The sequence below is a fragment of the Stegodyphus dumicola genome, chromosome 7 (assembly GCF_044657685.1).
Source record: "Stegodyphus dumicola isolate Sdum_Otavi_A_Nest chromosome 7, ASM4465768v1".
NCBI classification, from domain to species: Eukaryota; Metazoa; Arthropoda; class Arachnida; order Araneae; family Eresidae; genus Stegodyphus; species Stegodyphus dumicola.
Genome location: NC_140774.1, coordinates 194,683,728 through 194,710,395, shown reverse-complemented (window position 1 = coordinate 194,710,395; position 26,668 = coordinate 194,683,728). Strand labels below are relative to the sequence as shown.

Genomic DNA, 26,668 nt, shown 5'->3' with positions numbered 1-26,668 from the left:
GTTTTCTTGCAATTTTTTTGGTTTGTTTTATTGATTTAAGTTTGACGAAGCCTATTTCCCCTAATAATTAAAGTAATTTTCTAATTCGTATAGCCAATTTTGCGCCTCTTCTAGTGATTCACATGAGCCCGGGTTTGTTGCTTTTTAAGTATAAATGTTATTGATTTTTATTGCGTTTCGGTATTTTAATGTACGTTTATAGAATGATAATTTGTTTTTATATGCATATTTCAGTAACATAATCGTACGACTAGTGAGACAGTGTAGTTTAACTAATTTTCTGCTTTTGATTCATGCTATCGAGCTTTAACGCTAAGAAAAAATTTATAAGAGGCTTAAAATACCTAATTCCTATTGAAAGCTACATGTAATTGATAATTAAATTACTATTAAAATAACAAACACATGCTCAGTGTCAGTCCTTTCGACATAATGTTTGTAATTCATTTTACCACAAATTTATTTCGTTTATCTTGTTTCATATTTATAAAAGGGGAGTTTACCTTTATCGCATTTATTGGTTGATAGAAGTTATGAAATATTGAATATTTTGAAACAAATTTCAGTCATAATAACCTTATTAAAAATTTTCTACATATAGACAAGATGACACAGATACCTCTCAGTTTCCGAACTAAATTACATGGTACTGAAATTCGGTGCATTTTCATATGATTATTTTTGACAGAAAGAGTTACCTTACGAAAATCACAAACGAACATTGTTTTAATTCTTAATTAAATATAGCACTTGTATTAAATTGCTAAAATTCATTGTTAGGAAAATCTCGCTCTAAAAAATTAGACACTTTTACCTTTCAAAGTGGAATTTTTGTGGTTTTCTCTGTGCATAATGTGGGCGCGAGTAAGTTTTTCTTAGAATGTCCTCCACGGAGGCATTCCTCCCTTTAGGCACATAGCTCTCGCGTGCTTTGAAGGAAAAATAAAGCAAACCAAAACAAAAGCTTCAAAATTGGTGTTTAACATTTTTTTGGGGTTCAAATACGCAAATTACTTAGAGATCTCAATTCACATAATCAAATGTTATTATTTAAATAAATAAAAGCAAGCTGAGGATTTCCATTTAAATTGTTTGTTTTAAAATAAAAAGTTAGAACAGTAAGTTTTGAATAAATCTTGTCAATATCAAGCAGGGACAGGAACATGCCAATGTAAAATTTAATATTAGGCCAAAAAGAAACGCTTTGACGTAGATTTTGGATAAAACTTAATCAAATTCCCAGGTAGTCAGAGACAGGCCTTTCTTTAGCAGAGAGAAAAAAAAAGTTTCTGAAGTATTTGTGTATTTATTACATAAATGTTTTAATGCTTCCATAGCACTGCTAATCGATAAAATTTATTTGATGAAAAGTAGGAAAATTGCTTTTAAAATTCCGATTTTTCAACCTTTTTCAGTGACATATGTGGCATCGAAAAACACGTCTGGCCAGGAGGCAGATTAATGGTTGAAAAATTCTTAGAATTTAAAGAGGCATCAAACAAGAAAATTTAGGGATGGCGAAATTCTAAGAATTTGGCACTTGACAACGGCAAACGTTTTAGAATGTAGAGAGCTACAGAATTTAGGCAGAGCAAAATATTTTAAATTTATAGAACATCGGTCAGTAGAATTAAGATCCCACAGCAATTGCACTGAGAAACAAATCGACCTGCTTCTCGATTAGCTATTTACGATTTCTGCTATAATAAACTGAAATTTAATATAATAATTTAACACTATATATCAGTTTACGAAAACATGATGATACTTTTGAGAAATTTTCTTTAATTCCCCAGTACACTAAAAAAAAAAAAAAAGTACAATAGATTATATAATGATATCACTAACAAAATGATGCCGATGACGCATTTAATTTTTATCCTTTTATTAATCTAAATAAATATGTCATTGAGTTTTCCATAACTTATAGTTTTGCAAATTAAAAATGTTCAATAATATAATATGTGATTATGGTATTATTGGTATGGTACTATTCAAGGCAAAGCACACGAGGATAATCTGCCTAAATGGAGGGATGCCTTCGTGGAGGACTTTCTAAGGGAAACTGGCTCGTATACACGTTACACATGGGGAAATCCACGAAAACGACCATGCAGCCAGCCCGTTCGCGGGATTCGAACCTCGGACCGAACTACCAGTGTTCAGCGTCTTTACCGCTCGGCCGCTGGTGGGTAATATGTGATTATGAAAGCTGTGTAAAAGAAGAAAAATTCTTGCACATTCGTCAGGCAGCATACGATGGGCACCTGCTTGAGGAAAAGGATGCGTTTGTAGATGACTTTTTCAGGGAAACTGGTTTGGTATATTTAACCTAAAATTCACCAAAATACCAAGCAACGAACGCATTCGCCGGAATTCAAACTTAGGCAAAACTACCAGTGTTCAGTTGCTGTTCAATTAACAACATAAACAGGCAACATGTCTGAAATTAGTATTTATTGCATCCAACAGTGATATGATTTTCTGATATAATTTAATGGAATATCACTGTAAAAGAATGGGAATCTTTTTTTTTTTCCTTTTGTAAGGAGATTTTTTTTCCGCTTTGTTTTCAACATTTGGTTGAAATGCAAATTAAATAAATATTTACAAATGCAGAATATTGGATAGTTATTGATGATTTCGAGATTCATTTTCTGAAATCCATTTCATGTGTCATTTCCTTAAAAAGGTGATACTGAAACCAACTTTCGAGGAGTAAAATGATTACTAGAAAAGAGTTTCCGATTTCTTTCATTCTTTTATTCCCATTATAAATTTATCCCGTAGTTCTTAGAACATACTTCTATCTGTAAGTGATGATTTGCTTTCCGAGAAAATTTTCTGAAAGGAATAAATTACTTAGTCTTCAAACCATGGGAAAATCTTGCCATGGCCGGTACTTAATTCCCTTCATTTACTGAGATAACCTGCTTTGTTACAAGTATGGTACTTGTTTTCTGATTTTTACTGAATTTGCATGCTCAAAGCTATCTAAATAAAGAAACGCTTTTGTGAATATCAGGGTATGAGTACATATATGAAAGGGTTATATATTTTTCAGAATTCCCCTATGAACTGTTTATTCTTAGGGCAGAAAGAGGAAAAAGCTTGCATACATCGCCATTCCCGGAAACTAGACAGTACCGAAAACATTACTAGACAGTCCGGTTTACCAAACAATAGAGTTTATCTGATTCCTAGTTGTAAAAGCTGACAGTTATAAATTGTTATGTTCATGGCGACCTTCAGAAGGCATCAAATTACTTCAAAAGTTCCGCTGCTATAAATTTTCAGACTGCAATTTTGTTCCTTTAAATTTTCGAAAATACCTATTTTTTAAGTATTTTTCGTTACTTATATTAATATTGATACAAATAATATAGAAAGCACCAAACGTAGCTATGATGTATTTCAATTTGTCCTTAGTATTTTCTCACATATAGTATTAACACTTTGTCTACACGTTTCTAATGTTTCACCATAGTAAGCCTTCTCTTTCCGAATGTATTCAGTTCCTTTTCGCTTTCGTTTTCTGCTTCTTCTTCTTCTTTTTTTTTTTTTTTTTTTTTTTTTTTTTTTTTTTTTTTTTTTTTAATTTTATTTATTTATTTATTTAATGTTACCATATTCTGAGTTTTACTCTAGCTATTAACTAGAGTAGCTACTAGGTAGCATTCATTATAGTACATTCATTATATTCATATAGCTACTAGCTAGCATTCATTATAGTACAAAATCTAATATAGCTTGTCAATATCAACACATTTTTATCTTCAATAAAATCCACTAATTCGATTGATGCTGTAAAAATCACAATTTAATACTTTAGCCAATTATTCTAGTCATTCAATAGTCATTTAAATTCGATTTTAGGCAACATATGCATTCTTTCAGAAAACGCGATATATTGATCACCGCTGTTACAAGTAAATACTGTACATTCAACCATTTCATAATATGTAAATGTAGCATAACTTCTTTTCGAGTGCTTGCACTGAGAGTCTCCTTCAAGTAAACCTTAATGGAACTTTATTTCATGAAAATTTAGAAGTATTATAAAAGCCTAAGAATTATTTCCATTGCAAACATTTATGAATTATGCAGAAAAATAGATAAGAAAAACATCAATGAGAAACTATTATCGAATATACATTTCATGACAGTAGTAAAACATTTTTTCAGTACCGACGGTATTAAAAAGCACAATATTTTGATAAGCTAAATAAAATAAAACGGTATTAAAAGTTTAATATTGTGATAAGTAAAAGTATACTAATTTATAACACTCATTTGATATTTTTGTCATTAGAACTATAATGTAATTCTAACCGTTAAAGTAACATTGTATTTGTATTAACTAGAATTATAATTGTAATTTCAATTAAATTTATCAGTACTCGTTGTTTCCTGCACCTTGAGGGAGACGCATTATTATTTCTTTTTCTATTATATAAAATACTGTCTTCAGAAAAAAAATGTCTCTAGACATGGTTCTGTCTCCAAAATTAATGGATGAGGTGAACAGAAATAATCTTGGAACAGCCTTTGGGCAAGTGCTGCGAGTATGCGAAATGTAAGACTGTAATTAAACTTCGACCATCCTGGAGACTACACTTTCTTAGAATATTGCCATTCGACAAATTATAAGACCTTCCATTTATCTTTAAAGTTTAAGCTATCTGTTATTGACTGAGAAAAGCTGGTAATTCATTGTAGTTACTTTGTAGTTAAAACTACAACTAATGCAGTTATAATTGTAATTGTGCCGCCCAGATAGTATAGTGGTTAGGGAAGCCTGACTGCGATACCGAAGGGCCTGGGTTCGAATCCCGGAGAAGGCATGGCTTTAACTGTTCGTCCTTCCATAGGAGGCGATAGTGGCCCACATATTAGATGCCTCCATAATAAAGTGACTGCAACTCTGGCCTTGTATAGACTAATGGACTGTGTTGCACTGTAATTGTTCCCAATCTGCCATTGGGAAAAAATAATAATAATTGTAATACAATGATTGTTCGAATTACAATATAACTTCAAAAGCAATTAGATTTTTCGCTCAGCAGAGTAATAAGTCGTCTTTTGAATACTACTAGTTCAAATCGGATGCCCATTTTGGCAAACAATCTAAATGTTTAGATAGCTTCGTGGATTTCCTTATGTGTACCATGAATACAAATCATTTTATTTTAGAAAGTTCTCTATGAGTACATCATTCTTCTTAAACGTTTCGTTGCATTCAATTAAATAAAGATCTTTTTCTGCTTTTATTAACGGGTGATGTGAACATGAGCCAGTTTCCCTTAGAAAGTCCTCCACAGAAGCATCTTTGCAGTCTTTACCGTAATCCAAATAATATGACAATCACAGGTGCGTAAGAAAATTGTACTTTTAATTTGTTCTTACGTGAAACAATGATGGAAAATAGTTCATGCAAGTACATTCACTTGTAACTGAATAATGCATTTTAACTATTTATGGAAAATGTGTGTTATGTTGAATAAAAGACCAATTCGTAAATATTTTTTTTTCCAATGGCAGGTAGTAGCCGTTTATAGATATTGATCACTACTAAGGCCGGTCATGTTATTAAGGAGGGAACTAATACGTGGGTCACCGTTGCCACCTATGAAGAGGACGAAAAAATTACATTCATGCCCTATCCGGGATTCGAACCCAGGCTCTTCGGTATGGCAACCAGAGTCACGAACCGCTTTACTGTCTGGGCGGTAATTCATAATAAATGGATTTAGTAAAATGTCTAAGACACACAGCAATTAAGCATACTGATTGCTGATCGGAATCCTTTTTTACCAGCTAAAGCAATAGGTTGGATAAAATTATGAGACTTAGTTTAGTCGTTGATGATCTCCTTTCTGAAAAGAAAAGGATAAATGTAATTTTTATGATTTATTTCTTGTGTAATGTAAACAAGACAAGCGTCCCGTAACAAATCCTTTGCGAAAACATCCCTTTGCACTGGCATAAACTCTTTGCTTGCTTTCCCTTAATCTTGTAATTTAAGTTCACATGTATATCGAAGATCATAAACATACATATTTGCTTACTAACGTTATGTGCATTTCGGTCTATATAAATATTTCCTTTAAATAAACTCCTATTTATGCTGGTACCACAAACTACAATATATGTAAGATGATTCAGAAGACATGACAGAAAATATTAATATTTTTCTTATAGGTGATTATCCCGTTGTATTATTTAAAAACTCATTATCCAAAATGCAGAAACATTTCGAATATAATATTATTGACTGTAATTTTCAAATATTATCACGATTTCCTTAGCCTATGTCACTGAAATTATAAGGGGCAGTTGTTTTTCTGATTAAATAGTTACAATCATCTGCTGTGCAATTTTAATTAAGAGGTCATTATAATTGCATTGTAATTTTTATTAGATTATATAATTACAGTTATACTGTTTATTCAACTAGATTTCACAATTAAAATGCAATTATAATTAAAATGCATTTGAGTAAATTGTATATGTAATTAAAAATTGTTACATTGTAATTACAAGATAATTGCATAATATTATTCCAATTACTATGTGTTTTCAATTGCATTCTGCAATTACATTTGCAATTAAGATCATGATTTTCCTGGGCTACGTAACTGCTTTTATCAGAAACAATTGCTATCCTAATTACATTATTATAATTACTTACTGGAGTTACAATGACAGTGTAATTGTAATTAGATTATATGATTGCAGTTGCATTGAATATGAAATTAGATTTCACAAATATAGAGTAATTGTAATTTAAATGAAATTACGTAAATTGTAATTAAAAAAACAGCTACTTTGTAACTATAACTACTTAGTAATTGCATAATTTTACTACACTTAGAATTACAATTATGATCATAATTTCACTATGTTAAGTAATTCTAATTATCAGAGACAATTACTTTCCTAATTACGTAGTTATAATTACCAACAGCAATTGCAGTTAAAATTACGTTGTAATTAGCTATATTACCGTAGTTGTGATTAGATGCAATAAAATTTTTAATTGTAATTAGATTATATAATTATAATGTTTGTGATTATCATTGCATTGTAATTGTAAGACTTAAGAATTAAAATGCAATTACATACATTATTGTTGCATTTAAAAAGTACTTACTTTCTAATTACAATTGCAATATAATTGAAATCACATATTTCAAAATATCGTTGCAGTTTCTTGCAATTTTAATTTTAATTCCAATTACATTTTGCCAAACTGCATCTAAAATTTGGAGAATAATTAGGCTGGAAAATGAAAATTCTCTTTACGAACATAAACATTTAAGTTTACTATAGCTGGTATAAGCACAGAACAGCTGGAACAGCTAGAAGTTTTGAACGAGCTATTTATTCCGAGCTGTTATTCAAAACCTAACGATAAAACCCATTTGCCCCTAGCGAATAGATAGTTTCCTCTCCTCAATTACCTCCCGCAGAGAAAAATTATCACCTGTCAGTTTACATTAAGAGCAGAGAGGGGAGGGCACTCTGAGACAGGCCGTATATATGCTGCTTTGCCGTTTCGTGCCAATTTAAGTTTACGTATATATGCTGCCTTGCCGCCATGAGGACCAAAATATTTGGACGCATATATGCTGCCTTGCCGTTATGAGAGCCATTATTTTCGAACGCATATATACGGCCTTGCCGCCTGGAGGGTTAAAAGGTGACTGGGGATTAGTGACCGAATTCCAAGTGGTGACGAATTATAGTCCACTGCGTTTTAGTTCGGGCGCCACTGTTATTTTGTTACTTCGGTGCAAGAATGTGAAAAATATGCAATGTTCTCTCAGGGATTCGAAATCCGGAACTCTCGAATACTCGTCGAGTATGCTTCCAGTTACACCAGGAAAGATTCCGGAAAGCTGGAAGAAAATACCTTATAATTTCAATGCAAAAATGGATAATGTGCAAAGCATTTTGTGATGCTACAGCTGTACAGCTATTGGTCGAACAACACATGCAAATCAATTCAAGATTTCTTAAAGTATGAGCTATTTTCGTGGCTTATGATCGAAATTTGAGAGGCTGTTTTCTTTTCTTATACTCTGCTTGTGTTGCCAGCAAGTGAATAAAATATTTGCTTATCGCAGAGGAAGAGAAGGAACAGTGTCTCTATTGATTATCGTCCGGTGCTTTTCCACGATATTGCTACGTTCTTAATGGTTCGTGGATTTGGAATGATTCACGACAACACTTGACGAAGAATGAAAACACAATTTATTCGTTACTATTTCACAGAAGAGTTCCAAAGACACGTTTACAGTCGTCGAAACAGTACGACAAACATGCTGAAACATTCAGCAACACAGGCTACAGTTTATAACGGAGAAGGCTGCTTCACGGCAAAGCAAAGCTGCAGATTCAGTTCCGGTCGTTCTCGGAACTCAATGTACTCTCGAGATTCTTCACTCGATGCATTCGTTAGCCTCAATGATGCACATTCTCGATGCACCAATTCGCGATAAACGCTCAAAGACCAACTAGGCAATATACGAGACACTCCCTGCTTCTTAGACTTAGACTCGATAACTGACCGAACTATTGCGAAGAGCAACGTTGCCGGTTCCTGAAATAAAGCCCTAAGGAACATGAAATAATGAAATCCGGACGTGGAAGCAATCTCAGAAGAGAAAACTGAGAAAAGGGGCAGAAGAGAAGTACCAAAAGGAGCAATTCAGTGTAATCAGACAAGTTCTCGAAACGTGACGAGCGATCAGAGTTTTCTAGAAGAATCCAAGACAATGCGTGTTCAATGACAACAATATGAAAAAAAAGACAATACAACGATGGCTTTAATGACAAACTCAAATTCTTCAATACAACCTCAACCAATACAACTAAATACAACACAATTCAATTCAACAATACAACACAATTCAATACAGCAATTCTACAACAACCTAGGCCACAAAGTTACAACACAGCAGTTTCATCGCAACAATGCAATTTACATCACAGCAACAGCAATCACAATTTCCAAGAACAATATTCAAACAGCAGAAATACTACTCTCAAGATGAGATGCATTAGAAGTATAAACAGCTACCAATTGAGGAGCTAAGTGATAAAGTTGTCATCTCCTCCCATGAAGGTGGGAGCTGCCAGTGGCCTGAAGCTTCGATCTTCGAGGAGAATTTCATAATTAAAAACTTGAGAGTAATTTACGAAGTCATACTGCACAGTTTTGTTGAAGAACATTTCATTGGATCTTCTGATATAATCTGAAACTGTTTCAAACTTTAAATCTTTATGTAAAAATTCATTACGAATAAGATAGTGGGAGTCAGTAATAATGCGAAGAAATTTGTTCTGTACAACTTGCAATTGATGAAGCTGAGTTTGAGTAACCGTGCTCCAAGCAGGAGCAGCATAGCAAAGTATTGATCGAATGCAGATGGTATAAATATGTCTTTTGGTACGCAAGTTAAGATTTGAGTATTTTCCAATGACAAGGAGAAATCTGCACATGATGCCAATTGGCCTTGCTCTTGACACTTTTAATGTGGTTGTACCGTGTTTTTGATTTAAAATGATTTCTAAATATTTAGCGTTTGTGACCAAAGGAAGAGGTTCTTGGAAAAGGAAGATGTCTTTAAAAACAATGTGCTTCTTAATTTTGCTGAGGATTAAAAGTTGTGACTTGCTAGCATTGATTTTTACACGCCAATTGGTGCACCAATCTTCTTCAGCATATAGATAATTTTGTATTTTGTCGATAGCGTGATTTGCTTTGATAGATTTAATTGCAATCGCCGTAACACGCTAACAGAGAATAATTGTCCAAACCAGGGTGCGGAAAGTCCAATATATAGAAAAGAAACAGAACTGGACCGAGGATACTCCCTTGTGGGACACTGGATCTTATGGGTCTTGAAGTAGATTATTCATTTCCTTGAGCGACGAAGAAAGTGCGCGTCTGCAAGAAGGAGCAAATCAGAAGAATAAGTTCTCTAGGAAGTCCCAAATTTATTAGCTTGCAGATGAGGGCCCTACTCCGCGTACCACCAGGGTTTATAAAGTTTTGGCCTGCCTTCGAGAACATTCTGGCCCAAACCGGTGAGAATTCTTTCTAGAAGGTTCTCCATCCGTCTACGGCATATCGCTAATTTTATCGCCAAATAGGTGATTTCGCTCCAAATCTGGCAACCCTTCCCTTGCCGTTTTCTAGAAACCCTAAACATGCTTTGTCGGGAAGCTATTTTACCGCGCGGTGGACACTTCGTAACAATATTATACCAATTTGTGTTGCTGTCTTTATCTCTTTTTCAGCCCACCAGCGGCCGAGCGGTAAAGTCGCTGAACACTGGTAGTTCAGTCCGAGGTGCGAATCCCACGAACGGGCAGTTTGCATGGGCGTTTTCGTGGTTTCCCCCAGGTGTAACATGTATAGGAGCCAGTTTCCCTTAGAAAGTCCTCCAAGAAGGAATCCCTCCTCTTAGGCAGATAGTCCTAGTGTGCTTTGCTGTAATCTCAATAAACCAAACCTTATCTCTTTTTCTGCGGTTTAACTTGGCGTGGCTTCTAATCCAGTATTTGTGGAAGTTATCACTAAGACCAGAAGCTAAAACATAGTGCTATCATAAAGTAAAAATTTTGAATTTGTATATAATTGTATTTAGATATGTATTGCTTTTTTTTTTTTTTTTTTTTTTTTTTTTTTTGTTCTCTTTCTTTTCTAATATAATTTTTCTTCTTTTTTTCATCATTCTAGGGTACAGCAGTTGGCCATTTGACGGTCAGCTACATCTTATTTATTTGTTCCTTCATCTCTTTGATAGCACTCATTGTAACCCTCGGCATCTTCTGCTACTTCAAGTAAGTAACAATCTTTTACACTTATCTCTCAATAAATAAAATCTTAGAAAATGCACTACACATCAGTCTGTTAGTAATACACTAAGTTGTAATTTTTAAAACACCAACTGCTCCCTCAAATTTCGGCTAATATTCCATAAGCGGGGTAAGTTGGCGCCTAACTATTTTGGCTTTCAAAATCTGGCGAATTTTTTTGGCGGCAATGAAGATACGATTTTTAAACGTAACCAGAATAGTAACTTTTAAGCTTTGTAGTAGTGAAACGCCGTTATTTTATGTAAACAGAATAGTAAAATGAGATTATAAAATACTAGATGAGTAAAACAAAGTCCAACAGCTTTGCGAGTAAAAACATCATCCTATCTATTTAATTCATCATAAAATAGTAGAATGAACAATTCTTGTAAATAATTATTGAGTAAATAAATATATACACTTATCGGATCAGAGCACTGCGAAGTGAGTTTTAAACGTAAGCAGAATAACAAATATTCGTTTACAGTGGTGAACAGCTATTATTATGTGCAGACAGAATAGTAAATGAAATTGATTTAATTCTAAAACAACGTCGTGGAATTCAACACACTAAACAACTTTCGTTCAAAACTTTAAATGTTATATATCATTCAGTTGCCACATGCAAGAAACAAAACTAAAAAAAAAATTAATTAATAAAATTAAATGAAAACATTCATAAATTATAAACTTCACATCATCTGAAATCCAACATTCTCCCAGCAACAACAGCTTAACCTTCTGCAAATATTTATATAAATATAATATTAAACATATATATAATAATAATATTAAACAGTAAAACTTTTTAAAACAAACACAGTATTTCAAAATTAAATTTAAAAAACAAACTTCTGCCTACACTATATTCACACTCTTTGCAATTGCCTAAATAAAGCTTTAGGTTTGCCACAATAAAACATACAGCCGGAAACCACAACCAAATCAAAATCGCGCCAAATAAAAAAACTCTCGCCAAGTTTGGTGCTTACCCCGATTACGGAATATTAACCCAAATTTCAAACAAAAATCAGGTATTGAATGCTCAAACTTCTTGGCATTACCTTTACTTTGTGATTTTTTATACTCAATGATTTGCTATGTACAACTGTATGTTTTATTTATAAAACTTCCTTTCTTTAATATATGTGTATTTAACTTCCCATTAAAGTACATACATCCTTTGTCAGAAAGATTCCATGACAAAGGTTGTAAAAAATGGAATTTTTTTTTATCAATGAATGTAATGATTCTAGCTGCTATCAAAGTATGGGTGTTTTTCCTCAAAATTGGGGTGGAAAAATAGAAGTCAAACTTCTGTTTGGGCTCTGGCAACCATTGTTACATATAATATGGACAAGTCAACAACAACAACAAAGATTCATTCAGAAAAGGGATTAGGTACTATTCGGTTTTGAGGGCCGTAAAAAATCGCCAAACTATTGTTGATGCCAGTGCTGCCAAAAATAATTGCGGCAACCCTAACGCAAGAAAGGAAGTATAATAAAGTAAATAACTATCTAAGACTGATGTTTTAATTTAGATGAAGAGTTAATTTCATATAGTACATTTTATTATTATAATTTATATAAAAAAGGCTAAACATGACTGAACGGAAGCAATAACTATTTCAGATCATTATTGTGATTTATATAAAAATTGCTAAACATAACTGAATGGATGCCTGCATCGCTATTTCGCTACCGACTTATCGCTAAAACATAATTTCATCTCGTTGGTTGTTCAAACGTATTTTTCTATAATGAATGATGCCTTTTCTTTGAAAATATTCTCGGTAAAGTGCAGAATCACCCATTTATATGTTTGCCGCTTTTTACAAGGGTAAAAACAATTGGATTTTTGTAAGTTTTCTTTTACTTTTTAAGTGAAAATAGGTCGTTGTGTACATAGATAAAGTCGAGGGTGTGCGCAGTGCCATTTTTGTGCAATTCTGGGATTTGGTTTTAAGTGAAAATAGGTCGATGTGTACATGGATACCGAGTATGTGCAATTCTTAAAAACGCGTCAACCAGTGGGTGATTCTGCACTTTCTCCAAAATTCTATTGCAGACTTTTCTTCATGGGCAATTCACAAATTGTTAAATCCATAGGATATCAAAAAAAGGATTTAAAAATTAAACTAGTATTTCAATGGCGTCTTAAGAAATATAGAACTATATAAGCTTAACGCAATCTGAAATCAGCGCGTACGCTACATTTGGCGCGCTGTTAAATCGATGCGTTCGCTAGATTTGGCGCTTTTGCGCATACATGTTCGCTGCCATTTTTTTACGGTCATCAAAACGGAATACTACCAGGGATTATTATAATATGCTTTTAAAATAAACCCTGCATACTTATATAATTTATAAGCGTAGATTTTAACTAACTTTGATTATTTCGGAAAAATAAAATCAGCTCCTTACATTTATAAAAAATAAATTCATAATTTACATCTGGAAGTTTTTCTCTATATCGAATCTGTGAATTTTGTATTATTTAAATTTCATATTCATTTTTTACATAATTCATGATCATAAAATGATATGCTGAATATTAATTTATCATCCAACTAAAATTCATTTAAATGTTGCCGCCCACTTTTAAGAAATCAACTTAAGTGCAAAGTTAATTGTAAACATAATTGCACATAATGTGCGAAGTATGTATCCTGAATAAGCATGCATAATAAAACTAGCAGTATATTAAGACATGATCTAGGCAATTCATCAAACTCCTTTTCGCAGTCAGTCTATCAAAATCCTTATTTGCAAGCAATCTATCAAAATTTTATTAGTTGCCAAGTTATCAAAAACTTTTCATTTAATGGTTTAAATTTCCTCATTTACTGTCTAGCATCTATTTTAAAATTTCTTTTCCATATTATTAGATGACCTTTCCATCATTTCCCATAATTTTTAGTTTGATTGATTTTTTTATATACAGTCTAACAAAAGATATGCAAGAGATTTCAAGACATTTGTAACTTTATTTTGTTGGAATTTACATGAACTGTTATTTTACCCACATCCCTAAGTATATAAAAACTGATGTAGATTTAGGAGTCTTAGTATTTCAGAAATGTAAATTTAAATCCGCCTCAGATTTGTAAACATTGAAACACAGTTTTATTCCGAAATCGTGACTAAAAATCAAGGCTAAAGTGTAGAATCGCCCACTTATTTGTTTGGCGCATTTTACAAGATTAAGAAGAATTGAATTTTTTTTCAATTTTCTTTAACGTTTTAAGTGAAAATAGGTCGATACGTACATGGATAAAGTCAAGAGTGTGCGCAATGCCATTTTTGTGCAATTCTAGGATGTTTTTAAGTGAAAATAGATCGACGTGTACATGGATACCGTGTATGTGCAATTCTTAAAAACGCGGCAAGCAGTGGGCGATTCTGCACTTTGTTCCAATTTCGCACCTAATCGTCGTCATGATTAAGCATTTTTGTTCCATAAAAGTTCTAGTATAAGCGTAGTTCGGCTAGCAGATTGTTGGAAAAAATGTTGAGTAAAAAATAAAAAAAAATAAAAATAAATAAATAAAAGAAAAAAACATGCCTTTACTTCATTAAAACAAAATGGCGTCCAAAACAAAACTAGCAGGTTGCTGTAGCAGGGTTGATCGCCATAAAATCGCCAAGTTACCATAATCCGTACACATCGTACATGGTCCGTACACATCGTACATGATCGATGTGTACATGAACGTAAAGAGGAACCATGTGGTATATGTTTCATTTTTATGTATATTTTTTGGCTAAAGTGCAGAATCGCCCACTTATTTGTTTGGCGCTTTTTACAAGAGTAAGAAGAATTGGACTTTTGTCAATTTTCTTTGACATTTTAAGTGAAAATAGGTCGAGGTGTACATGGATAAAGTCAAGGGAGAGCACAATGCCATTTTTGTGCAATTCTAGGATTTTTTTTAAGTGAAAATAGGTCGATGTGTACATGGATACTGAGTATGTGCAATTCTTAAAAAGGCACCAAGCTGTGGGTGATTCTGCACTTTCCCCAAAATCAAATGTTCTGAAAGCACTTAAAGTCTGTAATACGCAGCTGAATGTTAATTGAAATAAATCCTACACTTGTAATATAATTGATAAATACAGTTTGGCGGTTTATAAGAGCAGTTGATTATTTCGGCGAAATTGTTTTGGTTACAGTTTCTAAAAAAAACTTATATTCTTTTCAGATCCCTGCAGTGTTCTCGACTCAAAGTTCATCAGAACCTGGTAGTTTCCCTCATAATCCACTCAATACTGCTCATGATCATTCCTTCTACCGTCATTTTCCGTTCTTCGTTCTTGACATACACGGATATAGTAAGTACTTATATTTTATTATTGAGAAATTTATTTAAGGATACATAATAATGACCGAATTTCGCTGTGGATGCTATCTCAGTGAAATAAGCCAAGTTAGTAAGTGAAAGAACCGTGTATCTTGTCCTATAGATGTTTTCTGCGGTTATCTAGTTCGGATAAAAAGTCACTAAATTGCAAATAAATTTAGATGATAAACGTATGATAAAGAAAAGCAGCGTAACGTTATTCTCAAAACATTTTGGAAACGTTATGCTAATCACTTAATTAATGACAAAAACTACTGTTCGATTAATTACAAGATCACATTAATATATTCATATTGTTACAAAATGTACAGGAACGGTGAGATGGCTTCCCCGCAAAGCAGTTTTGGTGTTGCCATAAATACCAAGAAGGGAAGGTTTGCCACATTTGGCGCGAAATCGCCCATTTGGCGACAAAATGGAGAACCTTCTGGAACGAATTCTTACCGGTTTAGCCCAGAATGTTCTCGAACACAAGCCGAAACCTATATAAACCCTGCTGGTTCGTAGTCAGTTTGTGTCTCGCCTAGCGAGCTGATAGAGAGTATGTCTCGTCAGAGTGCGAGTTAGTTAGTATCGAGTTGGTGTCTCGTCTGGCGAGTCAATTCCCTGCGGAGTCGATCGAGTTGACAGCCGGCAGCGAGTGCCGAGTGGGTCGTCGAGTTCACCGAAAGTATTTTAAAGTTTTTAAATTATATTCTATTGCTCTAATGAAGTTTATGAATGAAAATAGACCGCTAGTAGGAATCTTCTGTTAAAATTCAATTTTGTGTTTATATGGGTTTTGGTTTATATATTGTAATGTAAGCTTTATAACTATCCATTTTGTATGTACTTGTTAAAAATAATCTTGTAAAGCAATTTAAAATGACATTGAAAATCCACCGAATGTGTAAATGAGCTACAAGTTTACTTTAAGATTATCTCAGTAAAAGTATTGTAAATATGAATTCAGATAATGTTTAAATGTGAACATAATTGTCATGATTTTATGTAACTATCCCATGTAACTTGTGCAAGACAATGTTTGTAATTAACATGCCTGTGCTTTTACGCAGGCCTTGTATGCCCATGTAATATTTATATTTTTATACGGAGGTAATAAACCCTTCTGCCAGGATAAATATTAACACTGTAAGACCTTTACAACAAAGTTAGGTCACTGGTTATCTTAGGCGGGGCTCAGTTAAAACAAAAGCATGAAGGAAAATGTGCACCTGAATCTTCTCGATGTCATAATGGAAACCCAAGAGAGCAACTGCTTTCAAACAAGTGATTTCATGGAGACTTAAGGTACGGTTCTTTGTTATTTCATCATGGCAAGACTCGACAGGTGCATGTGCTTAAGAAGGATGCCTGCGTGGATGAATTTCTGGCAGAAACTGGCTGATAATCATGTTACACTTAAGTTAGGTTGTACAACGCCCTGTGGATGCTGTGTTTACCATGACAGAAACAGCCCCAATTACCAGTGTTCACTGAATTACTAGCGGGCTTTATACACAATTATTAGTGGTTTTGTTCTACCCGATAAACATACATTCGGGAAACATTAATACACTCAAGGGGTAAATATTCATCCCAAATTAAATATCATAAAAAACCCACGCAGTCGCGTGGTGGCAAATTGCAATCCTTCTCGACGACATAGTCTATTTTTACATTTCTTTCTCCGAAGGCACCCGAACTATAAATACAGAAGACAACAGTTCGCTACTCTTTAATTTGATAGACTGCCTTTCCTGCTTTTTCCCATTCTCTCTTTAAGTATTGTGAAAGATAAAAAAGTGAATTTATAGAAACATTAGGTTTATCGGCGCAGAAAAAATGCGCAATGTTCTCGCCGGGATTTGAATTCCAGACCTCGCGCTGCTAGCCGGCTATGCTTCCAATTACACCGCAAAGACATGCGTTAAGGAGAGACAAAATACCAGGTGGATCGGGTCGTATTCCTCTCATTTGTAACCATTCCCATATGTGATGCCATGGTGTAAGTAGTAATACGACGAGCCAGCATTAAAATGTCCGTGGTTCGAATCCGCGAGAGTGCAATTGATTTTCCCACTTCTTAGTTCGAAATGTCGAATTGACCCTAAATAGGCGCCTGAGTTAAAGTGTAGTGCACGATAATTTGTCTTCACTTAAAATTCGGTAACTGAATTCCGTGCCTTTTTTCAGTTGCCTTCCATGTTGGGAGAATATGTACAGTTATGATATTTTCCCCTGCGAGTCCTCGTGGTGTAATTGGTTAAGTGTCCAGCCACATTTATAAGATCAATAATTCAGTTCCTGAATCGAAGAGTTCATTTTTTACATTTTTTGCTTGAAAAACTTTTTGGAACATTTCCAAACATTTTCTCAAGTGTTATAATATTTCTGAACATTACTAAATGCTACTCTCTCCTGCTGAAAACTCGCGAGTTAGACATTTATTTATTTTGACTAATAGTTATTTTTAGTTAAAGCGAAGCTCCGATTCACCCACGCTTTCCTGCCAGAATGTTAATCAGTTAGCGCGCGGCTATTAAAATTAAGGGAGAAAGAAGTGCTATTTAAGCGAAGGTTTCGAAAGCTGTTTTTTAGAACGTGTTATTCTTGCTTGAAGCTCCCATTCTTACTTTGACTTAAGAGCGATTTGATTCTGTGGCGTCGAGTGCTTCCGGCCATTACTCTTCCTCCGCAGGTTTCTACGAGTCAGAGCAGGGATGGGCAAACTGCGGCCCGCGGGCCAATTCCGGCCCTCAGGAAGGTTCTATCCAGTCCGTGGATAAAATTTTAATTTTCCGGTTCAAAGAAAATTAAAAGACATATGTTATATACCATCTGCTTTTCTTCTTTGTTTAAATATTATTTTTTTTCTTCCTTTTTTCCAAAAATCTGATGGTCTTCATACTTTCTCTATTTTAGTTCTACAAAACATAAATCGACGGAAATAGCAAGTACAGACAGCTTTCAATCGGTAAAGTGTTAAAAGCGGAAGTTCTTTGTTAGTTATAACTGCAGATACGCGCCAACAAGCGTTATCTCTTTCTCGGGGAGCAGACATATGGGAATCCGATATAGGTGAATTAGACCTCTTAGAAAAAACTTAATCTTAACTTAATAAGAAAACTTAATATGTTTGCTGGGAAGCTAGCTAAGAAAGACTTGTCTCATTTCCAGAGGTTAAATTCAATACCCTCAGTGAATGATCAGAATTATAAAGATGGCTTCAAAAACTGTATTTTGAGTTCGAACGCATATTTCAAGATTTCAGTGCCATTCGAACAGAACTGGATATTTTTACCATGCCTTTCGACTTAAACTGTGAAACAGTAAGGTCAGATTTTCAGCTTAAATTAATTGAATTGCAATCTGACATCTCAGTTTTTTCGAAATATGCCAAAGTTAGAGTTTTATAATCCTCATCGAAAATAAGTTTCTAAATTTTAATATCTCACGCCCAAAAAATCAGTGCTATGTTTGCTTTATATCATATATGTGAACAAGTGTCTTCAACTAGCCTCAACTGTGAACAAGTGTCAACAACAACATTTAGCCTCGTTCCTTAGAATCAGGACATCTCACTTCGAAACTCAATATAAGGAACTTTTAAAAATGAAGTCGCAATTTCATTCCTCGCATTAACATATTTAAATTGTAATACTTGTATATTGCTTTTAAAATGCTAGCAAAATTTATCTTGGATAGCCAAACGTTTTGTTTTCGATTTTTGGCCCGCGACCGAAAATGTTTGCCCATCTCTGAGTGAGAACCTTCCTGAGCGATTAAAGTTAGGCTAGTTTAATTATGATTATTTTTATTTTAAGTTCAACATTACTTGTTTAAGTTAAGCCAGAAATGTTGCTTATGTAATACCAAGTGGGGTCGTCTGCGAAACTTTTTGTCACTGAATAAAGGGTCATTTGCACCCTTCTTTTAACTATAACTGCTGTAAAGATCTCAGGATAATTCCTCTAAAGTCTTCCTATCACATCGTGCACCATATATATATATATATATATATGATGTATGGTGCGCTATATATATGTAATAACAAAATTCCATAGTCAAAAATACACTTCAAATTCTAACTGTTCTTTTCATTTTTAATGGCGACGGTCTCTTATTTGGAAGTACGTGGAATTAAATCCACAGCCCCGTAGTCAAGTTGTTTTTCCCGCCTTTTCTACACGTACAATTATAGAATGTTCTGGAGATATTTTAAAGCGAACTGGAATGGCTGACGAGGCCGACGTCATTTCTTGGAAGCTCCGCCTTTCCAGAGGCTATAAAAGGACTCGCAAAAGATATATCGGGGTCTTTTCTTTAATGTAACGATGCAGTAAACTTCATACAAAAGGTTATTAGTTGTTCTTTTCTATTTACTCCGGAGATCTAATTTTTGTAACTGCTATTTCTCCTGAATAATAATAAATCGATCCTGTTTTTTAAATCTATCGTCTGATACTTTGAGCTTCGACTACGTCTATGATTCTTCACCAATCTGTTTATTCCGGACAAAAGCTGGTACATCATATATATATAGCGCACCATGTATCAATCATATCGTATCGATCTATCAATGTTAATTGAAACCTTATCCAAAACTAGCCGAAATTTCGGAAACTCAGTGTCTAAGAATAGCTTAACTGGGCAAATTGAGAGATTTTCGACTTCAAAGCCCGTGGTTGCTTTTGAAATATTTTGAAAAAGACTTCTGTTCCTTTCAGATTTCGGATTATGTTTAATACAAGTCGGCTAAGGCCAAAGCAAAATTTATAAGTTCTATGTACACGTGAAATGAAAATGTTTAAAAACATTTCAATATGAATGAAGTGAGTTCATTCTTTCCGAGTAACAACAATTCGTAGATAAATTTTGTTGCCAAACCAGGAAACAAAAACTTTAGACACACCAGGTTAATACTTATATGTAAGCCGTAGTTATTTAAATTTAATGTAATATGACAAATTTTTCTGAATACCAATAAAAGAATTAACGTGGAAATAAAGTACCGTGGCGGTTATACTAACCTGAAACAGAAACGTTGCCAACCACGGCTATTTGTTTAAAATGCTGACATTAACGAAACGTTTTCGACATACAATGACGTCACGCGCAATCGTGTGCATTCAACGTCGCAACATGACCTTATATAAAAATATATTTGATGATTGGCAATGCTATTTTTAGTCCAAACGAGCAATTTGCGCAGAAGGACTATTAATTTCGTTTTGCGTTGATTCACTATTAACGTTGATTCACGTGAGCCCCGTATTATATTTAAAGATATTAAATAATGAAGAATCTGCATACATGTATGTATATTTCTCGTATTGTGATAAAACAGCGGTACCTAGAGTCATCAGATTTTGAATAACGTACGTCTCCACCCGAATAGGGGCATCTGGAAGCACGAATTTCGAATTTTTTATAATCTATATCATATTTTGTAAACCTTTAACGAATTTTGGATTAACAAACTCAATGATCTCAAAGCGACCAATGACAGCACTGTACCAAAAAAAAAAAAAAAAATTATCTCCAGCGCACGAGACTGTGTATTGGAAATTCTCAAGATATCCTCATTTTAAAATTATTTTGCGATATTGCTTTTGAACTGAATTTCATGGTTTAAGTGCGAAGAACATTTTAATAAATAAAGGTAACACACTAAATTTTAAATAAACGCCCCTTTGAATGTAATTTAAATTCTGAAACCTTTCAGATTTTCTTTTTTTTTTTCTCCTACTTTTCTTATTTTAAGTTTTCCTTTATAAGAGAACCAGGTAGTAATCATAAAGCCTTTAAAAACTTTCCGTATTTTCTCTGAACCATTATATTGTCTTTTTCTCATCTTTCTCAGTAGTAAATCGATCTTTTTCTATTGCAAATATATAAGTATATCCATGCTTCATCAACTGTAACTATATCGCCGCGTGAACATGATATTTAATAAATAAAGATAACACACAAAACATTGAAAAAAAAGACCCCTTTGGGCGTAATTTAAAATCTGAAACCTTTAAGATTTTTTTTATCGCGTTATTTAATTTTAAAGTTTTAGGAGAGAAATTCTGAAATTTAAATATCTCGATTTTTAAGAAATATGGTATATTTTAGGCCATTGTATCAGCTGTTCCAAAGGTATGAAAACTAAAAAAAATTAAAACTCATTGAAATACTTTCCATTGCATTTTTAAAAGCATTCCACATTAACCTTTGTACATAACTGCAATCGATAAAACCAATTTTCAAAATAATTTTTCATGTAGCTGTGGACAATGTTACGCCCTTCACTATAAGTGCAGCATTTCACCTTTTTGAGATTGAAACCGACGCTGTCCTAAATTTTCCTTTATTGTATGAACTAAAAAGAAAACGCATGGCGCCAAACCGAAATGGCTCGTCGGCCCGTTGTGGAAATCAAATTATCGAGTAAAAAAATTCTGGTGTTCTGTCTATTACCTCGGTGCAACATTGCGATGGCGAAGTTAAGTGTCTTCTTGCCTTTCGTTCGATTACTCGAAAACCTTTGTAGTGCAGGTTTTTAACACCCTATTCTGCGGTAGTAGTTTTGTGTCTCAAGAAACACTCAAACTCGAGACACAAAATTAGGTAACAACATTTTGGCAACATTGCGTCTTAAAGAAAAAATATGTGCGATCAAATTACTCCCAAATTTCTTTACTGTTGTTGGTTTTTCTTCGTATTCAAAGACTCAAGTTCTTGACTGTTTTTTCGAATTTTGTAACAAAATTATGTATCGAGCTTTGCTAGCATTTGAAATTAAGCAGTTACTTTCTTTAAAACGTATTACGTTGTTCGGATGTACAACTTGTACAAAAAAAAAATGGTACAGTTCTATATCTCCCGTTCTACTGGACAGATTGTCGAAATTTAACTTGCGTTTTCCATGTGTTAAAAGTGCGACATAGGACACATACTAGAAATATCATATAACACATTATATCATATAACACGTCTTATAACATATTATACACTGACTACCAATAAGTATTTGGACACCTATATAAATGACGATATCTGCGGTCCTAATGTACGTCACGGACTCCGCCGGTATATATCGTGTAGGAAACAGCAACGGGTTTAGTCGCATGCAAGACGCCTCGCAGTTCGGAGCTCTCTGATTTCGAGAAAGGTATAATTATCGGGTATCACAAATGTGGCCGATCCTTAAGGGACATATCTAGCGATCTGCAGTACCCAAAATCGACAGTGGCCTATGTGATTAAGAAGTGGAAGGTGAGCGGTGATTATCGGAATATGCTTCGAGCCGGCAGACCAACGAAACTGGGAGATGGAGACCGACGAGTGCTGTCCAGAGAAATTCGGAAGAATCGCACCCAACCGATGGCTCCCATCCGCGAGGAGTTTCAACAGGCATCCGGGAATATTGTTTCAATGAATACCAACCGTAAGGAAGCACATCTGCTTGGTTTTCATGGTCGTGCTGCTGCCCATAAGCCTTTGATCACAAAGTCCAACCGCGCTGCTCGGTTAATGTGGTGCAAAGCACATCGAAATTGGACCGTAGATCAGTGAAAACGGGTTCTTTGGAGTGACGAATCAAGGTTCATCCTTTACCGTTCGGATGGCAGGGTCTGGGTCTGGCGTCTACCTGCAGATCGTCTCGTGCCAGAATGCATTGTGCCAACAGTCAGTTCTGCGGAGGTGGAATTATGGTCTGGGGGTGTTTCTCCTGGTATGGACTGGGACCCTTGGTCCCCATTCATGGTAAGCTCAACTCCGATGCCTACTGCTCTATTTTGGATGACAATATGCTTCCTACGTTGTGGAAGTTTTACGGGTTGGACCTCTGTTACTTTCAGGACGACAATGCCAGTTGTCATATTTCGACGTTAACCAAAGCTTGGTATGGTGCCAATGGAGTTCATCGAATGGACTGGCCTGCCCAGAGTTCAGACCTGAACCCTATCGAGAACTTCTGGGACGAGTTGCATCGCCGAATTCAGGGGTGCACTACCCGTGCAAAATCGGTGAAGGAACTTCTATGTCTTCTCCAAGCCGAGTGGAAGAAAATACCACTAGCTGTCATACAAAAGACTTGTGGAAAGTATGCCCCGGAGGGTCCACGCTGTAATTACCTCTCGTAGAGGCTCTATCAACTATTGACTTGAATAAAGTTAGTTTTTTTTTCTATCACAGGTGTCCAAATACTTATTGGTAGTCAGTGTATAACATATTATATTATGTAACATATTATATCATATAAATATATTAGAAACATCATATAACATAATATATTTAGTTATCATATAACATTATTCTAACATAGGCAATTTGATACAAAATCGGATTTTTTCTCAAATACGTAACATACCAAGTTTTTTTTTTTTTTTTTTTTTTTTTTTTTTTTTTTTTCCCGTATTTCGATTCTGTGACTCAAATTTTGCCAAAGTGCAAAGTTTTGTAAAAATCGGACGATTGGTTTTAAAACAAATTAGCTTTCAAAATGTATCTCTTCCATGTTACTTGAATGTGGTATATATTTGTTAATATCTCTTTTGCTATTAAATTTATTTGATTCTTTCTTTCACGTTTGGAAATTTAGGTTCTTTCCAAACAAAATTCTTCCCTTTTTTATGATTTATTTTTAAAATTTTCATTTTTTAAATAATTTTTATAAATGCTTCGGAAAAACATTTTGAATTATAACTTATAAAAGTTTTACCAATATCTTAAACTAGATGTATTTCTAAGCATATCTGCAAAAAAAATAGCGTTTTTATTCAAAATTTGCAAAGATATACGTTAATTTAATTATTAGCCCGTTTTGAAATTTGGCATATTTGTTATAAGCTATAATAACGCCAAATATTTTTTATGCGCTTTGTTAAAAATCCTTTGAAAGTGTGAAAGATGACTTTTTTCGCTCGTGTACAATGAAAAAAAGGAAAGTAAAACAGATTGCTATAAATTAAGAAGTTTCGCTAAGTGAATTATTCTTGGCGCAAACTAAAAAAAAAAATGCGCCAAAATAAATTTTTAATTTCTCCACAAATTTCTCACCAAAAATTAAAACTTTAATGCATAATTTGAGTCGTAGAATGGAAATATGGGAAAAAATTGGTATGGTACGACATGGGAAACGCAAGTTAATTTCGACAGTCTGTCACAGTGGAACGGAAAAAATAGAACTGTCCACCCCCTTCTTTTTGTGGAAGATATACTTGTTACCTACTCTTCTGGTGGAAGTGTTTGACATGTCCAGTTATAAATTGGGAAAATCCACCTTTCAAATCCAGGCGAGGGTACATGTAATCTTCTTTGTCTCTAAAAAATCTGATGATCTTCGTAATTTCTGGCCCACCAGCGGCCGAGCGGTAAAGACGCTGAACACTGGTAGTTCGGTTCGAGATTCGAATCCCGCGAACGGGCCGGCTGCATGGGCGTTTTCGTGGTTTTCCCCCATGTGTAACGTGTATACGAGCCAGTTGCCCTTAGAAAGTCCTCCACGAAGGCATCCCTCCCTTTAGGCAGATAGCCCTCGTGTGCTTGCTTTGCCATAATTGAATAATCCAATCGTAATTTCTGCAGAGGAAATTTTATTAGAAACCTTATTCTTTCCTCTACGTTAATAGCATAATACTGGATCCCGTAACCAGAGTGTGAAAATGGAGGTGGGTGGCTTGAAACAGTGCTCTCGAGGGCATTGGTTTGGGTAAGGGTCTCTTCTAAGTCCTAGATTTGCAGATGGTCGCCCAACCGGTATAGAAGGTAGTCGCTGACTGTCGCGCTAAAGGACCCGAATTTCAATCCCGGAAAAGGCATGGTTGTTTGTTGTAAATGTATCGAGTCCGTGAGGTTTAGGGGCACTATAAATATGCGGCGAGCCGAAAGTCCCCTCGAGAGGCTAATAGTAGGGAAAGAGGTGTGGGAGGATCTTGGACCCCCGTGGGGCTCTTGCATGGAGGTAGGAAGTAAGATGGAGTCGCCCTAAACCAGTTTCTCCGTACCCTGCTCTGAAGCACCGGCGATCCCTACGTGGTGACCAAAACATTGGGTCATTTACCATTGAGTTCTATGGGATTTGACTCGTTAGGGTGTAAATATTTTGTAATTACGTCGCAAATATACATATAAATGTGTATATATTCTTTTTCTACAACACTTCAGAGTCCTAAGTATGTGAAAACAACATATTTTTAAACAACATTTCATTCTGAACGGAATTATATGCTATACTTTTCACAGGACAGTTTTCTCAGAATGGTTTAATTTGAATGAAATATTTTCACAAGTTTTCGTTAATTACATTAGAAAAAAAAATTAAGGTAATTCGATTTTATTCGTTTAAGGTACAAAAATTAAGATCAAAGTTTATTGTATTATTAATATTAAAATTATGCATTATTTCTTTTCTATTTATAGAGCTTCTTCCTAAAATACTTTCTTAAATATGACATGATTTTTGGCTTCTGAGGCATCTTTTAAATCGAAAAATGTAAGTCAATTTATAATTAATGCTCTATTCGGTTCATTTTAAATTAGAGAATTATTAGGAATTAGCGAAATACTTTAAATAGTACTTCACTTTCTCTGAACATTTCTGAAAGGGAATAAAATAAGTTTTTTTTTTTTAAGTATTATTTAAAACTTGTAACTGAGTTATTATAAAATGTAATGGGAATAATTCTTTTAATTATACTTATCAGATGTTTTTTTTACTCTTCATTTCAACAATACATATTCCAAAACTCTTTATTACATTCTTAAGTGCGCATCTCATAGCATTTGCTTTACAATACCTTTTAACAGATTGCTTTCCAATACGAACAATTCTTGCTTAAATAGTTTTATAACGTATTTGTCAACAGGATTTCAATTTATGTTTACAATTCAATATTAAGTTTATTATATATTTAGATAACATTTATAATCATTATAAATTAGATACATTTAATAATTAGATTTCTTCACAGTACTTTCACAGTTGTTTATAAGTGAATAAATTCTTAATTTCAAATACATTTATAAATAATTTAATGAATATTTAAGTATTTTGTCAAAGGCAGATACATGCGTTTTGCAAGCACATGCATAAATACCCATACATATTTCCTATTTATCATTTCCGGCATGTGCAAATCTTTAATTTCTGTGCATTCACTATATTTTTCGTGTAAAGTAATTTACACTAATTTAGCATACACCCGAAAGTTTTACATAAAAAATATATATGAATATAATTTGAATGAAAATTATAAGTATTATTTTTAATACCCACTCAAAGGTAAGTTTTTCTTCAAAATTCCTCCACGATGGCATCTCTCTCTTTAGGCAGATAGCCCTTGCATGCGTTACTCTATTTAATAAAAACTTAATCTGACCTATGTGCCTAAATACAAATATTTTAACATACATAATTTTATATTTACATTTAGCCATCAAGTTTCAAACTTTTCAAATCTT

The 26,668-nt window shown here is 34.0% G+C and overlaps 1 protein-coding gene across 1 annotated transcript in view; it reads left to right on the top strand.

Annotated features, from left to right (window-relative positions):
* LOC118202472 (corticotropin-releasing hormone receptor 2-like) overlaps positions 1-26,668 on the top strand; it is a 438,714-nt gene that overhangs the window by 322,568 nt on the left and 89,478 nt on the right. The window contains exons 4-5 of the mRNA XM_085821190.1: positions 10,751-10,854; positions 15,074-15,203. Of these exons, the coding sequence (XP_085677316.1) occupies positions 10,751-10,854; positions 15,074-15,203 (234 nt within the window). The remainder of the gene's footprint in view (positions 1-10,750; positions 10,855-15,073; positions 15,204-26,668) is intronic.